The sequence below is a fragment of the Rhineura floridana genome, chromosome 18, assembly GCF_030035675.1.
Source record: "Rhineura floridana isolate rRhiFlo1 chromosome 18, rRhiFlo1.hap2, whole genome shotgun sequence".
Lineage (NCBI taxonomy): Eukaryota > Metazoa > Chordata > Lepidosauria > Squamata > Rhineuridae > Rhineura > Rhineura floridana.
The window spans coordinates 17,669,969-17,687,004 of record NC_084497.1 but is presented as its reverse complement, the minus strand read 5'-3'; the positions used below and the strand labels follow the sequence as shown (position 1 = coordinate 17,687,004).

Genomic DNA, 17,036 nt, shown 5'->3' with positions numbered 1-17,036 from the left:
AAAGCAAAGCTGTTTAAAAATCTTGATCTCAGATCCTAGAACTTCCAAGACTTTATGAACCATTAAGAATGCCTTCCTCTGGACCCTAATAACACATTATCTCACAAAAACAGCCCTGCTGAATCAGACCAAAGGCCCACCGAGTCTTTCCTAGCTCTTTGCAAGCCCTTGCAAAGAGCCCTGTTTGGTGCTTTGAAGCAGCAACACTAGGCTGATCAGCAGCACTTCAAAGCACCATGCAGGAGTGGCGGCTGGTGGCTTCAGGTCAGTGGGGCAGTGGAATCCACTCTGGATTTTAGTTCGAACATTCAAGGACCTGTTCAAGATGCTGCAGCTTGGACAGCTCCTTGAAAGTTTGGACTAAAAGCCAGAGTGGATTCCACCACCCCACTGACATAAAGCCACTAGCCACTACTGCCACACAGGACTCTTTGCAACTGGTGTTGGGTCTTCAAAAAGCACCCCATCACCTGATATCATTGTGATGTTAATTAACTGACAGGTGGGTAGTCCCTGTGAATCTCGGCCCATGAAAGGTAGGGGAGATGAGGATCTGACCCACTGGCAGCTTCTGATGTTCCTAGGGAGGGATGGTCATCTGCTGGTTAGCTTGGTGACTGACAGGATGCTTTTTGCCCCAGGTACAAGGAGAATATTAGTAAACAAAAAGCTTTGTCACATGGCCACAAGCTTCTTGTGGTCTCCTTACAAGAAAGAGAATGCTTGTTGCAGCTGTCCTTGGAGCTTTCTACTGCTTGGGGAAGGAGGGAGCCACAAAACAGCTGGAAAAAGAGAGGGAGGCACATTAAGTAGCCACAAATTGATAAAGGGCATCAGGGATAGAGATCCAGACTGCAAGAGCAGGTGCCAGCCCCAAACTGGAGAGCATGCAGACCTCCCATTTGTAAAACAAACAAAGTATACTGCTTTAAAAATAATCCCAAAAAAGGAGTTTGGAAAAACCACAAAATTGTGCAGAGACTGCGGGTTTGCCAAGCGGCTTCGTCCCATCCTGCTTTCCTAAACCCCAACATACACCCCCATATCACCTCACATAGACCTCTTTGTGAAAATGCCTTTTTAGCGACCACGACAGCACTAAAAACCATTACACTGGTTTCTGCTAGCACTCTGTTTCTTAAAGCAATTTCACTTTTCCAGCCCCTCTCACGCCAGACTCATCATCACGACCACCGCTGTGTCATAACTGAGTTCACAAACTTTACTGGAAAAGAAACGGCCTGCATCCAGAGATTCAAGTTCCCCTCTTTCAGTTCTGACTTCATTCCCATCAAGACCTAACACAGGCAACCTAAGCCACAACAGACAGTTATGGATGCCCCAGAATTCCCTGCAAACCGTACATGGAACTCATCCCAAGGCCCATTTGTGTTGCCCAATTACAAACATCCTAAACATCAACCGGTGGGGGGGGGGGATCAATTTAGCATCATTTCCTGAACTCAGCTTCTCTTTACAGACTGGACTCGGAAGCAAATATAATTGCAGGTTTACTTTTCTTTTTTCTATAATAGCAACACAGCCGTCTCTTAGTGGGAGCCATATACGTTACATGCATTGTGAGAGGGTTAAATAGGACTGCCTCAACTCTTTCTAAACTTTTGCCCTCTGGATATGTACTCATTGGCTGCCGTACAAAACCCCAAGCAGTATTACACGCCTTAACGATATGGTTCAACTGTCGGTCAGGACCAGGGCCTGGCACTGCGCCAGACCGCAATCAATGGGACACAAACCTGCCCCCCCATCCCCTTTTCAGATCATCACGAAGCCTCAGATTATCTCCTTTTTGTCGTGCTGGCTAAATTTATGGAGCAGAACCCCGAAGCTGCATTCCTCGGGCTTGGGCCAGCCCACGCGGGCCTCCCTTTGTCTGGTACTGTAAGCGAGGCGTGCTTTGGAGGATTGCAAGGTTGTTAGTTCAGGCACTGACTGTTTGCTCAGGACTGAAATGAAGAGAGTTCAGGGGAAGGGCAAAAGGACAGCTCAAGTGTAAACGCGGTCCCAGCAGGGCCGGGGCTCCAACACCACGGAGGCTCACAGCTCAGCAGAGAGCGTGCACACAGACACCGAAAAGCCAGATCGCAGGCTAAACCAGCACTGCAAGCCTCCTGCCTGGGACATACCTGGAGGCGAAAGACGGCGCTCGATATCGAGTGCTTGCAAGAAAGTGCCAGGACCCTGTTGCGTCGAGAGCAAGTGCCACAAACGTAGCAAGCATCAATGCTCACATGGGAACAGATGAATTTTTGTAATGTTATTCATACATTCTTAACCTTGCCCTTCCTCTAGGGCGGCGTATGTGGTTCTTAAAACCACCCCAGCTACTTCTCCAGGTGGGTTAGATTTGAGAGATGGCTGAGGCTACCTCAAGTTCACCCACTGACCTTCATGGCCAAGGCAAAATTTGAAGCTGGGTTGCCTCAGTCCTAACGCAATCCAAGAAGCAGAAGGTGGCAAGCAGCCAAAAGCAAAAGGAGAAAAAAAGGGGGGACCCCAAAATGCTTGAAAAATATGTTTATTTTAACAAAAGCCCGATGTGTTTCGGCCACTCAGTAGTTTGGCCTTCGTCAGGGGATGAACTGGTCTAAAGTATTCTTTTCTAGCAAATCTGCTCAAAACGATAAATGACCACACAAAGCACTGGGCTTTTGTTAAAATGAACAGTTTTCCAAGCATTTTGGGGTCCCCCCTTTTTTCTCCTTTCCACTCCTAAAGCAAACAGCCAGGGGTTCCCAAACTGTTGTCCATGGACCACTGGTGGTCTGTGAGCTTCATTCAGACAGTTGGTGGCGTGCCTGTGGATCTGTGGTTGAAAACAGGAGGCAGCACCCCCACCACACAAAATCACAGAATCGAAGTATTAGAGTTGGAAGGGGCCTTTAAGGCCATCGAGTCCAACCCCCCTGCTCGATGCAGGAATCCAAATTAAAGCATCCCCGAGCAGTGTTCATTCTGATCTTTAACTATATTTTTATTGCTGATTTCCTCTACTGTATTTTATTACAGTTTGAATTCGATGCCCTTGAAATCGTTAACACAATCAAAAAGTGTAAGAAACACAAGACAATTATAAAACAACAAACAGCATCTAGTACGGCACATTACAATCGCTACAACCGGCAGAAAAATCATTAAGACCAAGAGCAGTTTTCAAGCGGTCCATTGAGATGAAAGTTTGGGAACCGCGGCACCATGCCACGCTTGCTCTCTTACGGGTTTCTGAAAATGGGTATCTATTTCCCCCCTTGTTTGTAGAAACACCAATGGATGCCAACAAGTCAATTGCTCTTGGTCTTAATGATTTTTCTGCCGGTTGTAGCAATTGTAATGGTGCCGTACTAGATGCCATTTGTTGCTTTATAATTGTCTTTTATTTCTTATACTATTTGATTGTGTTAACTTCTGCCTTGAGCTTTTAAGAAGCAAGATGTGCCTGGATATCTGTTTCTGCTGGGGGGGAGGGAGGGAGGGAGAGAGAGAAGCATTTCCTAATACGGAGAGAGCGACTGCAGGGCAAGGAAGTGGGAGACAAGAGGAATTATCTATCTTACCGTACTGTGATGACACCCTCCCCCCCCCACCTTTGCTGAACAAGCAAGCGCCTTAGCATCAATTGGAAAGTGAGCATACAGGAAGGGGGAAGGAAAGGAATGGAGAAATCAAAAGAGCGTGAAGAGGAAAATGAAGATGGCCACCAGTTCAAAGCCTTTACAGCAATTGGCAGAAGCACTTGCAGATGTACCCAAGGATGCGCCGAGTGGTCAATGCATGTGGCTAGGGCAGGTGACTCAAGCAAGGAGGGGTCTAATCACAACCTTGGCTGGTGCCCGTTGCGACTGGTAGGGTGGACGGCATGCAGCCCAGAAACAGGAGGAGCCACAGCCAATGACAGAGCCGGTGAGTTCTAGTTTTGTCCCCAGCCTCCTCCCTGTTGAGTTGCACAAAGGAAGAAGCTGACAGTCAGTGCCACCCCCTGGATTGGCTGCACGTAAGAAGGCGTCAGGTGGGGGCTGGCTGAAAGCAGACTGAGTGCCCTGCTTGCCCTAACAGATCAGCCTCGCCTGTGGGTTCCCGGGGGGTTGGGGAGAGAGAAAAAACCACTGCAGATTTCCTGGGCAATTGTTGCTGTCTCTCTAAAATAAAATGGAATGCGTGTGTCAAGTTGCCAACTACTCCTGCCCCACCCAAATAGCAGATACTGTGTCTTCCCACAAGCCCAAGCTTCTCTCACCATAACACTGACGGGAAAAGCAGCATTCAGACACACCCTACGCGCTCGCTTGGTCAGCCCTGCAGTCGTTGGCAGCAGTGGCATGGAGCATTTTGCGCCCCTGAGGCCCAGATGGAGCCCCTGCAGCGGTTGCCCAACAGCATTTCCGAGTAAACTCTGGATTAAGGGAAGGTTCCACTGCAGTGAGGATTTTTTTGGCTGAACTCTGCTTGAACCCAGAAGCATATCACTTATAGCAGACACTAACAATAATGCTCTGATTACCTGCTAAAGACAGGAGGGTTCAAAGCAAGTTCGCGTCCCACCACTCCCTCCCAAACCTCGCTGCACCACTTTCAAGAGTTTCTGCTCGCAACATGACGTTAAATGCGGTTCCTGTTTACATACTAGCAGTCTCTCGCTCTCTCTTTAAAGGTCCTCTTCACGAAAACGGGAAGAGACGAAAGTCTGCTTCGTGGCACCGTTTATTGCAAGCTTCCTAACTTATTAAAAGCATGCTTTTTAACTCTGGCAGAAGCAAGCAAGCAAGGAACGCATTTTTATAGCCTTATCTCAAAACGCTAACCGGTAGCATCCAGCGTGTGGTGCAGCTTGGGAGGGTTAAAACGGAGGGCATGGTAACGCAGAATGAATCTCAAATCATATCCCCGAGTCCAGACATTTTAGCGTTGCTGCCGCGTTCAGTCAAGTACGCTGACCCTTCGAGCAGAGCAAAGCCTCGGCAGCAGAGCCCGTCTCCTGCGTGAAGGCGGCTGTTGTGTGTCATCCCTGGGGGCTCCGGTTTAAAAGGGTCTCAGAGCTGAAAAAGAGTTCCTGGGCAGGGGCCTACCTCACAGGGATGGAGAAAGCTGCCTTACACAAAGGCAGACCACCGGCCTCTCTAATTTAATTCAGTATTTCTACACAATACTGTGCAGAGGCTCAAGCAAGGGGATCTCTCCCAGTCCTACCAGGAGGGGCCAGAGATCAAACCTGCAGCCTTCTGCACGCATCGGTGGTGTTGGGGTGGGACTATGGTTTTGTGGTCCAACACAGGAAGCTGCCGTATACCTTTGAGCTAGAAAAGGAACAGCTGAAACACAGGAGGAGGGGAATCAACCTTATACTGAGGCACCTCGGTCAGCCCTGTCTACACCGAATAGAAGCGCACGCGGCTAATTTACACCATACAATTCAATTCGCCTCTCAGCAATTAACGCTGCCTGAAGAACATCTGATGGAATCCATGAAGCCCAACTCTTCCTCCTGATGAGTCAGTGTAGTTGAACATGAGATATGGAAGAACCAAGGGGCCAGTTTGCTTTGCTGCTCTGCTTCAAGCCGTCACCATCTCACGCCTAACCTACCTCACAGGGTTGTTGGATGATAAAACTAGGGGGAGGAGAACCACATATGCTACCTTCTGCTTCTTAAATGGAAATGTGGTATATGAATGAATGATTCTGTGGTGAAGGCATGGAGCACACACGTGTTCACTTTAAAAACCCAATGGCACAGGTCCTGCGTTCTCTGTAGGTACAGTGTGGTATAGTAGTTAGACATTCGGACTGGGGCCTAGAAGACCAGGTGTCAAATGCCCACTCTGCCATGAAGTCCATAAGGTGACCTTGGGCCAGTCACTGTCTCTCAGCCTAACCTACCTCACAGGGCTGTTGTGAGGATGAAATGGGGAGGAAGAGGACCACATACGCCACCTTGAGCTCCTTGAAGAAAAAGTGGGATATGATGATGATGATGACGATAATGTGAAGCCACAGCAGATTTTGGCTGCCTCACATGGACATCCTGGCCCATTAGGGGGGCTGGGCTCTCCATGCCTACAAGTCTTTTCGCATTGTGCAAGGACAGAATCAAGACTCATTAAGGTGGGGCCCCTCAATCTTTCATTTTTTTTTTACAGTTGCTCTGAAAGCCCCACATGAGAGTCCTTGGGTCTCAGGGCTGTTGTTTCTTTCAATTCAAGGGCCTCTGCAAACTGGGGCCTGGGAGACCAGTGCAGTGGGGGGGGGATAGAGAGAGAGAAACTGTTTTGAAAAGATAATGTAGCAATTTGCCTCCTTTCTACTTGTTCAAAAATCTTCCATTTGTTTATAAGGACTGAAAGCCATCACAGCACACGAACACCAAAATAGCAAGACAAGGTGGCAGCAGGGGAGATTATCCCACTCTAGAAGCAAATCTACCAGGACTATGAAATATGCATCCAAGAGGCTAACCGAAAGTGAGTCATGCACTCTCATAACAATTCAAAGGGAAAGGAATTGATTTCTTTCATTTCTAGATCGGGTAAGAGCCTTACATAAGTGACACTCAAATGAGAAATGGATTGTTCTGGGCTCTGGAGTGCGAGGGAGTATTCAGAGTTCAGCCAACAGAAGGAAAAGACATTTGCAACACAGTTCCCCCCCCCTTGGCTTGCATGGGAGGCGGGCTGAACTGAAGCAGAGAGACTGAACGCTCAAAGCATCAGCAAGAACTTTGGCAGACTGCAGTTCTCCACCCAATCTGGATGTAAAAAGATATTGAGGCACCCTTCAAAAGCCCCCATGTTAATTGAACTTTTGGGAAGGCTCTTGCATTTCCCAGTTCAAGTGAAAACATTCCTCCCTCCCTCGTGCGTTTAGGAACATTAATACATTTCTCGGTGGGTCAGAAGGTGCATTAAAAAAGTCAGGCAAAGTAGAACCCTGCACACTCATCAGGTAAAGGAGAGCTTGGCACATGTCTCTGCTGAGGGTCACTTGCCCAGGTTTGTATCTTTAGAACAATCAGAACAGAACATGATATGGAGATTACAAGCAGACAGGGACTGGCCAAGAGAGAGAGAGAGAGAGAGAGAATGCGTGAGAGAGTGAGACAGCACCCAGGGAGCAGGCCTCTCAAGCCCATCGGAGAAACAGCAGGCAAACTAAGTATTTGCAAGTGAAAAGACATACCCACAAATACAGAGTAAGAAATTCCTTTCTGTGACTTCAGTTATTTACCACACATTTCTAAGCTCTTTCTGCATTGAGAATTACAAAATAAAGCTGGGATTCTCAGGATACCGGTTTCTGTTCCAAATCCCAGGGGTTGCCCTTCCATAGCAATCTGTGTGGAATGCAGAATGGAAACATCCCTAATATGGGAATGGATTTTTTCCTGGATGTGATGAAATGTACCCCCCATGGAGTACCATCATTCAACACCCTTGCTCTACCCCCCCCCCCAATCTCCTTTCACATAATCTCGACCATTTGTAGTAGCAGGAACTCGCCAGATCAGCTGGAACCATTTTATTTCTCTGCATTTCAGTCTCAATATGGCCTAACACACGTACAGCACAAGTGATGGAACCTAAGCTAAAAAACTAATAGGAACAGTGTTTTAGTTCAGCACCAAATAATTACAGCAGAAGGGTGAAACAAATGGAAGAGAGGAAATTCCAACACATGAGGCAACATGGATCAGGCCCTCTTGCTCTTCTCCCAAGCCCATTACTATCAACCTTTGGCTATGGGGCGGTATAAAAATACAATAAATAAATAAATAAACCTCTAGCTGGAATATTTTTATGCCTTATGCAACCATTCAATGATCAAAAAAACTTGCCAGTTTAAGATCAGATTAGGGCTCTCTTTCATGTTGGCTCCCCAAAGCTGGGAAACGGAAAGTTAAGGCTGATGCTTTTCGTGGACGGTAAGGCTATCAATGGCTACTAGCCACAATGGCTATTGCTCTGCCTCTATAGTCGGAGATGGTACGTTTCTAAATACCAGTTGCTGGAAGCTGCAAGAAGGGAGAGTGCTCTTGAAACTCAGGTCCTGCTTGCAGGCTTCTCATAACAGGAATCTGATTGGCCACTGTGAGAACAGGATGCTGGACCAGATGGGCCACTGGTCTGATCCAGCAGGCATTGCCTTGTGAAGCATCAGAGTCTTAGGATGGGGGACCTTTGGCCCTCCAGGTGTTGCTTTACTCCAACTGCCCTCAGCCCCAGCCAGCATGGCTAATGATCAGGGGTGATGGGAGCTGGTACCCAACAACATCCAGAGGGCCATAGGTTCCCTGTCCCTGTGTATTGCTAGAGGAATCCTCGTATGAGTTTACCCAGGCCTGTTCGGTGGAGAGGATCTGCAATATGGGGTATGGAATATGGGAGGAGATTCAGTGTCAAGCGTTTGCGTGCGTGCTTCAGATTGGCATGTGTCTTTCAGGGAGACTGGATTACTGCAATGCACTCTGTGTGGGGCTTTCCCTTGCACTCGACCCAGAAAATGTAGTTAGTGCAGAATGTTGCAGCCAGATTGCTGATGGTGGTGAGACGCTCTCATTAAGTAACACCTCTGCTCAGAGATCTTCACTGGTTGCCAATTTGTTACTGGGCGAAGTTATGTCACTGCTAGTATCTAAAGCCCTTAACAGCTTGGGATCAGTTTACTGGTAGGTTCGCCTTTCCCCATATGTGCCTACTCGAGTGCTGTGATCTGCGGAACAGGCACTGCTACAGGTGCCACATAATACTCATTTTGCACATAAAAAAATATTCTTTTAGTGTAGCAGCACCTACACTTTGGAACTCCCTGCCTATTGACATCCAGCGGGCACCTTTGCTGTACTCTTTTCGCCACCCCGCTTCCAACATTTTTGTTTGTGCAAGCCTATCCAGACACATAAGACACTGATGTGTTTTAATCTGTTTTTAGTCTACTGTTATTTTTAATGGTTTTTAAAAATATTTTAACTGTTTACTAATAATTTCAATGGGGGGGTTTTTTTGGTTAACTGCTTAGTGATTTTTCACAGTCAAGCTGTATTTAAATTTTGCTAATTAATTCATTATAAACAAGTAAATACATTGCCACAGTCACTCTCTCTCTCCACATGGCCTACCTCACATTGGGAAGATAAGTACTGAAAGAGAATCATGGAGATGCCAAGAGTTCCTGGGCAGCCACACTACATCACACCGCTTTGCACGCCACTCTGCAGAGTGGTTGTGGACTTACGCGGGCACTGCAGCCTAGGATGGGGGTCAGAGTTTTTCTGTGGGGTGTACATTAGGTTGTGGGGAAGTTCCTTGGGTTTCCAAATAGGTTCACAGGCCCCAAAAAGGCTGGGGAGCCCTCCTCTAACCGCTAAACCAAACTGTTCCATTAACTGGCAGTGCACATAGCATCCACCAGGGGCTCCCTCTCTGAGCAGTGCACTGCTAGCAGGACCTTTGGCTTCCTATTTCAGTTGGACCACATCCTGCACAATCTGCCAGTACTTTGTTTTCCCATAGAATGGGACAGGAAAACCTTCATAACTTTTGAACTGTTGCTCACCCTCACCAAACTAATGCAGCATTGCCTTCCATAATAAGCAGGGCTGTGGAGTCGTGGAGTCGGAAGCAATTTTGGGTGGAGTCGGGGTCGGTAGAAACGTACCGACTCCGGCTTCAAAATAAAATTAATAATTTAATTTTTTTTAAAATGTATTTTAACGTCTTTTTATGATGTCTTAAAGTGTTTTTAGCATTTCTGTTTGCCGCCCTGGGCTCCTGTTAGGAGGAAGGGCGGGATATAAATAAAATAAAATAAATAAATAAATAGATAATATACATTTGCCATTTACGAAGGAGTCGGAGAGTAGAAAATTAGAGGAGTCAGAGTCAAAGGTTTGACGTACCAACTCCACAGCCCTGATAATAAGCCTGAATAAAGTACACCAGAAGTTTTCACCAAGATTGGAAAGAAATATACGATATGCTTTTTTTCAGTGAAAAGAAAAAGATTCAGCGTGTCTATTTTCAGTATTTTGAAACTTGCTATTCCTCTGGCATTTTGCATCAGCTCTCTTTGAAGTTTACCACATTCATGCACCTAATCAGATAGACTGTGTAAGCCAAGTGTCAAGTTACAGGATCAACAGGTGGTATTTGCATAGCTGTGGATCGTCTCCAACTACTCACCAGACATACTGAAATTAATAAACCTATGTCCATCATCATCAATGGGTTTACTCCGAGTAGGACTAGCTTTGGATTCAACCCTATCGAATTTTGAGTCTTACACCGGTGGAACCTTGTTTTTGCCTTAACTATGATAGCGCTCCTTCGCTCTTGTAATTTGAGAATTAAGCATTGTGAGGGGATGTGGATCATGCCCCCTCCTCTTTGCACGCAACTGACCGTAGGTGCATCACATTTCTGTGCGACATGTGTCTAAATTCATAGGGGCCTGTAACTACAGGGCTCAAACACTTGCAAGGCTAAGGTGCATGACCGTTGGATGTGAAATCCAAATCCATTGAAGTCAGGTAAACCAGCTACAGCTTACCAGAACGCCACTTTGAACTGGGCAGTAGAGGGCAGAAAGGAGGGTAGAGAGAAAAAGAGGTTGATGTCTACCCCTTTCCAAGTGCCCCGCTGGCAAATCTAGCCATCATGCCCTTCTTTCTCACTGTGTAACTTTAGGGGGAGGTGAGAGAGGAAAGTTCCTTTCACATCCTTGGGGCCTCAGACCTCTCAAGACAGGCTCCTGCACCATCCATCTGCTTTTGTGTAACAGAGCTGAAAGGCCAATGGAGACGAGGAGGTTAGATGAGGGTAGCTAGCAAAGGGGACTGGGGATGGAGAAAAGGCACCTCTCACCTGCCTTTCAAAGTCACAAGGTAGCTCAGGATGGAGGGAGAGAAGACGAGACTGACCACAGGGGTTCCAGAGTGGAGTCCAAGGAGAAGGTTTCATCTAACATCCCCATGTTGATTGGGATGGACTATTGCCAGCACGTATCTCCAGCGCTGAAAAACTTGCAATGGCTGCCCATATGCTACCAGGCCAGGTTCAAGGTTACTTTAAAAACATAAGAAAAGCCTGCTGGATCAAGCTAATGACCCATCTAGTCCAGCATCCTGTTCTTACAGTGGCCAACCAGTTGCTCATGGGAAACCCGCAAGCAGGCTCTGCGTGTGAGGAGCGTTCTCCCCTCCTGTGGTTGCCAGCAGCTGGTCTTTTGAAGCATATTGCCTCTGCCTATGGAGGCCGAGTATTGCCATCACAGCTAGTAGCCACTGACAGCCTTTTCCTCCATGTATTAATTTACAAGGCCCCTAATGACTTGGGTGTAAGACACCTCAGGGACCGCCTGATGCCTTATATCCCTGCCCAATGATTGAAGCATTCAGGGGAGTCACTGTTAGTGGTCCCCCATGGCTTGGATGCATGGCTCATACCTACCAGGAGCCGTGCGTTCAGAATGGCTTTTATGGTACTCCCAAGTTGAGGTGAGACAGGCCCCCTCTCCCTGCTGAGCTCCTGGCACCTTCCGAATTTTTATTTTTTTTTAAATTCCAGCAAGTCTTTTAACTGGATTGTGATTTTACAGTTTTAACTCATCATTATTTTCACTGCTAGCAGTGTTTTTGCTCACAATTTAAGAGGATGCAATTAAGAGCTATATAGATTGTCAAAATAAATAATAAATAAAAATGCATGGTGTGCTTGTACACGAGATCTCTCTCCCTGGACTCCTCTCGGGACCCCGGTTGCCATTCCAAGCCAGGAAATGGCTTAGTTATAACAGAAGCTTTGGATTATCTGCAGGAGACTTTGTGTGTGACTGTCAACATTTTAACTAACCTGGGGCCTGTAAGCGTGGCTGTATCTCTCACAGCTTGGGCTGTTTCAGAGGCAAAATCCAGAGCACCAGCCACCGGTTTGGTCACCGTTCCGACGAGTCCTTTCCCAAGGCCGGATATAAAGCCACTGACTCCCCCTTCTGTTTTTACACCTTCTACCGTTGAGGTTATTACACTTGTCAATCCACCAATGATGCCTGTCAAAGACCCAGAAAAAAAAAAGGTACAACATTTGGGTTTAATTAGTTTAGAGAAAAATCTAGTAAGAAGCAGCACAACAGATGTATATAAAAGTATGCATGGACTTGTGGACCCACTGTTAAAGACCTCATCTCGGAAGACAATCTTACTCGGCCACGAGTGATCGCCAATGGTATGGAGAAAGTGGGATAGAGAGAAAAATTTCTCCCTCTCCTCATAACACGAGAATTCGGGGACATCCAATGAAGCTGAATGTTGGAAAATTCGGGACAGACTTGCTCCCACACACTACATAGTTAAAACTATGGAATTTGCTCCCACAAGAGGCCGTGAGGGCTGCCAACGTGGATGGCTTTAAAAGAAGCCCAGACAAATTCATGTCAAATAAGGCTATCAGTGGCTGCTAGCTATGATGGCTATGTTCTCCCTCCGCCGTCGGAGGCAGCATGCTTCTGAATACCAGTTGCTGGAAACCACAGGAGGGGAGAGTGCTGTTGCGCTCAGGTCCTTCTTGTGGGCTTCCCATTGGGGCATCTGGTTGGGCACTGTGAGAACATGACTAAATGGGCCATTGGACTGATCCAGAAGTGCTCTCCTTGTATCCTTACAACGAGCATGTGTAGTGGCTCAACAAGCTCTAGGATTCTACAGTTAGGTGATAATGCTAAGAAGAGTCAAGGTCACAGTAAAATTACATATAGCGAGAAGGCACGGACATTGATTGTTTAAGCAGAGAATTTGAACAGAACCGGCCACCGTTATGCAAACCTCTAAAGGCAGCCCCGATATACTTGCAACACAACCGTTGAAAGTTCACATCTTACCATGAGCTAGTCCATGGATGCCAGCCACAAGATGTTCCCCGCTTGTTGCAGCATGGTATCGAATGTATTCTCGTTCTGTTTGATGCCGATTATCCATGGTCTTCCCCAACCCATCGGATAAAGTCCCAGTAAACTGTTGAGAGAAGAAAGCCACCAACATGAAACTTTCATTGTAACTGAATGCATGACTACCAGTGATGTCGCTGAAAAGCATAACCAGTTGATGCACTAGTTTATTATTTATTTATTACATTTACATTTATTTATTTAATTATTTATTATTTGATTTATACTCTGCCCTTCCTCCCAGAAGGAGAGGCCAGGACAGCAAACAAAAACATTAAAAACACTAGAAAACATCTTAAAAACAGAAGACTTCAAAATATAATAAAACAAAACATCTTTAAAAACATATTAAACTAAAAACATATTAAAAAGCAATCCCAGCACAGATGCAGACTGGGATAAGTTGTCTGCTTAAAAGGCTTGTTGAAAGAGGAAGGACTTCAGAAGGTGCTGAAAAGAGAACAGAGATGGTGCCTGCCTGATATTTAAGGGGAGGGAATTCCAAAGTGTCAGTGCCACAATGCAAAAGGTCTACTTCCTATGTTGTATGGAATGGACCTCCTGATGAGATGGTGTCTGCAGGAGGCCCTCACCTACAGAGCACACTGATCTGGGTATATAAGGGATAAGACAGTCTTTTCAGGTATCTTGGTCCCAAGCCATATAGTGCTTTGTACACCAAAGTCAGAACCTTAAATCCAATAGGTTCACAATTCACAAATATGTAACAAACCCAGACTTCATGCCATCAAACCTCATTAGTTTCCACCCTTTCCCAGACCCAAGGGTTAACCAACAGTGTTAAGGGCTCACAACAGGCCCTGGACATTGCTGTGAGCATGCATGCCAGCATTCAGGACTGTCAGGAAGCATGGCCTCTTCTGCAAGACTCTCCCCCCCCCATGCAGCTAAATGAGCATAGGAAAGGAAGAAGGTCTCATAGGCAAGAGCTGGGAGGCATTTGACACTTCATTGTGCTTTTCCAAAGACATCATCAGGAGTCTGATGATGCCTAAACTTCAGGACGGGCTTGTGCAAAAAAAAAAAGGTTACTTTCATTTTATTTTGAAAATAAGTTGTGTGTGTGTGTGCATTTCCTTGCTGGAGTCTATTTTGAACTCATGTGAGAGCAACAGGATGGGGTGGGGTGGATGGACCCAGCGTCTGCTTTGCATGCAGAAAGTCCCGCACATATACTTTAAAGCACATCCTTTTTATGTAGGAAGCTCCAGATTCGATTGCAGAACTGTTGCCGGAGGAGATGGACAAAGAGTCTGACCTGGTCAACGGTGGATTCTTATGAGTTCATCCCTCATTAGGCGGAATATGAGCACATTTCATATATGTAACATTAGCAACAAACACAGTGTTTTGCCACATTTGCATGTATCTAAACCAAAATTAAAATGCTTTCACCCACACAGAGTCCTTGCGATGTGGGATATATTTAATCCCAGATAGGTAAAAGGTACTTTTATCTGGCTTTACTATCTGGAGAAACCCTAGGACCTATAAGGTGTTCCAAATTCATAACACCAAGTTCAACAAGTTCCTCTCCTTTAGATTAAAAACAGCACAGAAATGTTAGGGCTGAAGAACAAGATTTTCTGGGGTTATTAGCAAAAATATACTCTCAGTAATCCAGCGAACATGCAACCTTCTTAACTAAAACAAGGAGTTTATTTTATTAATTGTCAAACTGGCAATTTTGTATTTTATCTTGTTTTTAAGAGTCTGTACCTTTAGTATTTTTGTGTATATATGTGGCATACATCTAGCATGACCGATTCTTATTTTGTGATTTATACTGCTTTGATTCATTTATTGTACCTGTTCTTCTTTACTGTATCTTTCTTCTGTATTAGGAAGTGTTTTTATTTGTTAATGCTTCATTGTTGTGAACTGCTTTGAGCTCAACTTGTTGGAAAAGTGCATACAAACATTAAATCAAATCAGATTATAAAAAAAGTATCAAATTGTGTACCAGTTTGATAGTTTCTGGCTGTGAAATAGCTTATAAATCTGAACAACAAATTAAAGACTTAAGTTGCATAATTATCTGATGCCTTGATCTCCCAAAGATGGTAGGCTCAACGCAGAGGAACTAAGTTTCTAGAAATTAATATTTCACTTTTAATAGAAGGCAGCCTTGTAAGGGGCAGCTTCAGAGCGCCACTATTGTGGAGCGCAGATGTGAACCTGCATCACCTTTATAGGAAGGAGCAGACAGTCATTGCAGCCTTTGGAATGGGCCCCTTCCCCCACGTTTTACTGCTAGCAACATTTGTATGGGTGGAAAAAGGGTGATTCCAACCAAGTGCAGGGTGGGGCAAAGTTGCTCTCCTAACACCAGTGGTGCCGCACCTTACCAGGCTGGGTGGGGCAGGCTGGTGGAAAGGTCAGGGCTGTGTGGAGGCACCAACGAGCGTGCCACACTGGATCTACTGGTGCAGACCTGACCCCGCAGCCAGCCTGTCCCACCCCAGGCTAATCCAGGTGACGCTGGTGTCAGAAGAATGGCTCCGCCCCACTATACAGGCTGCTCTTGTGAACCTGGTTGTCTTAGGCCAAATGTTTCGTAACTGAAGCAGGCCACAGAGAATGTAGAAAAGTTCCGTTGTACCAGTGTCCTTCAACCTTGGGTTGATATGTTGTTGGACTACAACTCCCATCATCCCCTGGTAGTTTAGCCAACCATCAAATCTGATGGGATTTGGGGACCTAAGGTTGAAGAACACTGCCTTATACCATGTCAGACCTCTGGTCCATCTAGGCTAGGTGTGGGGAACCTTTGGCCCTCCAGGGGTTGCTGAGCTATAACTCCCATCATAATCCCTAGCCACTGGCCACGCTTGCTGGGGCTGATGGGAACTGTAGTTTGACAACATCTGGAGGGTTTCAGGTTCCCCACACCTAATCTGGAAGGTATTAGCTACACTGACTGGCAGTGTCTCCCCAGGGTTTCAGAGAGCAATCTTTCCCAGCCTTATCTGGAGGTGCCAGGGTTGAACTCAACACCTTCTACATGCAAAGCAGATGTTCTACTACTGAGCGACAGCCTTATTCCATGGGCTCAGGAGGATCCTGCTAGGTGTGCTGCAAGTCTCAGGTAAAAAGGAGGTGAACAAAACCCACAAAAGTTCAGAAAGAGCTAGTTTCAGATAAAACTTTCCTACAACGCTTCGTGAGGCAAGACTACCTTTAAGTCCACGCTGTTGAGCTCCCAAATCCTGTCAGCCCCCAGCCGCCATGCCCAATGGTCTGGGATGATGGTAGTTGGGAGTCCAACAACATCAAATTAGCCACCCCTTCTTTAAATAAGAGGTCCTTCGATCACAAGGCCATCTGTTCTGATGGGGGAATAATGCCAGCTAAGATGAACAAAGTGTCTCTTTTGCTGTCCCCCCCCCCCAAAAAAAACCAGGCATTGAAAATGACAAGGGTTCTGATCTGGCTTGAGAGAGGCTCAAGTTCATGCTGCAAAGTTATCAGCAGTTAAGAACATAAGACCAGCCTGCTGGATCAGGCCAGTGGCCCATCTAGTCCAGCATCCTGTTCTCAAGAGTGGCCAACCAGATGTCCATGGGAAGCTCGTAAACAAGACCTGAGCGCAACAGCACTCTCCCCTCCTGCAGGTTTCAGCAGCTGGTATTCAGAGGTAGACTGCTTCTAACAATGGAGGTAGAAGAACAGATCCATTGTGGCTAGTAGCCACTGATGGCCTCATCCTCCATGAATTGGTCCAATCCCCTTTTAAAGCCATCAAAGCTGGTGGCCACCACTGCCTCTTGTGGGAGCAAATTCCACTTGGACTACAGTGTGTGATGAAGGACTTTCCTTTTTTTTGTGTTCTGAATCTTCCAACATTCAGCTTCTATGGATGTCCCTGAGTTTTAGAGAGCAGGAGAAAAACTTTTCCCTATCCCACTTTCTCCATACCGTGCATAATTTTATACACTTCTATCATGTTGCCTCTTACTCCCCTTTTCTCCAAATTAAAAAGCCCCAAATGCTGAAACCTTCCCTCGTAGGGTTTGCTATTAGAGCAAGAGGAGTTTTTATGTTGCAACCAGCTTGTGGGCTTCCCA

The 17,036-nt window shown here is 46.2% G+C and overlaps 1 protein-coding gene across 8 annotated transcripts in view; it reads right to left on the bottom strand.

Moving 5' to 3' along the window:
* The window catches only part of VPS13D (vacuolar protein sorting 13 homolog D), a 191,541-nt gene that overhangs the window by 18,708 nt on the left and 155,797 nt on the right, over window positions 1–17,036 (bottom strand). For all 8 annotated transcript variants that reach the window (XM_061602192.1, XM_061602194.1, XM_061602191.1 and 5 more), the window contains 2 exons: window positions 12,883–13,015; window positions 11,859–12,054 (listed from right to left, as the gene is read on the bottom strand). In XM_061602192.1, the coding sequence (XP_061458176.1) occupies window positions 11,859–12,054; window positions 12,883–13,015 (329 nt within the window). The remainder of the gene's footprint in view (window positions 1–11,858; window positions 12,055–12,882; window positions 13,016–17,036) is intronic.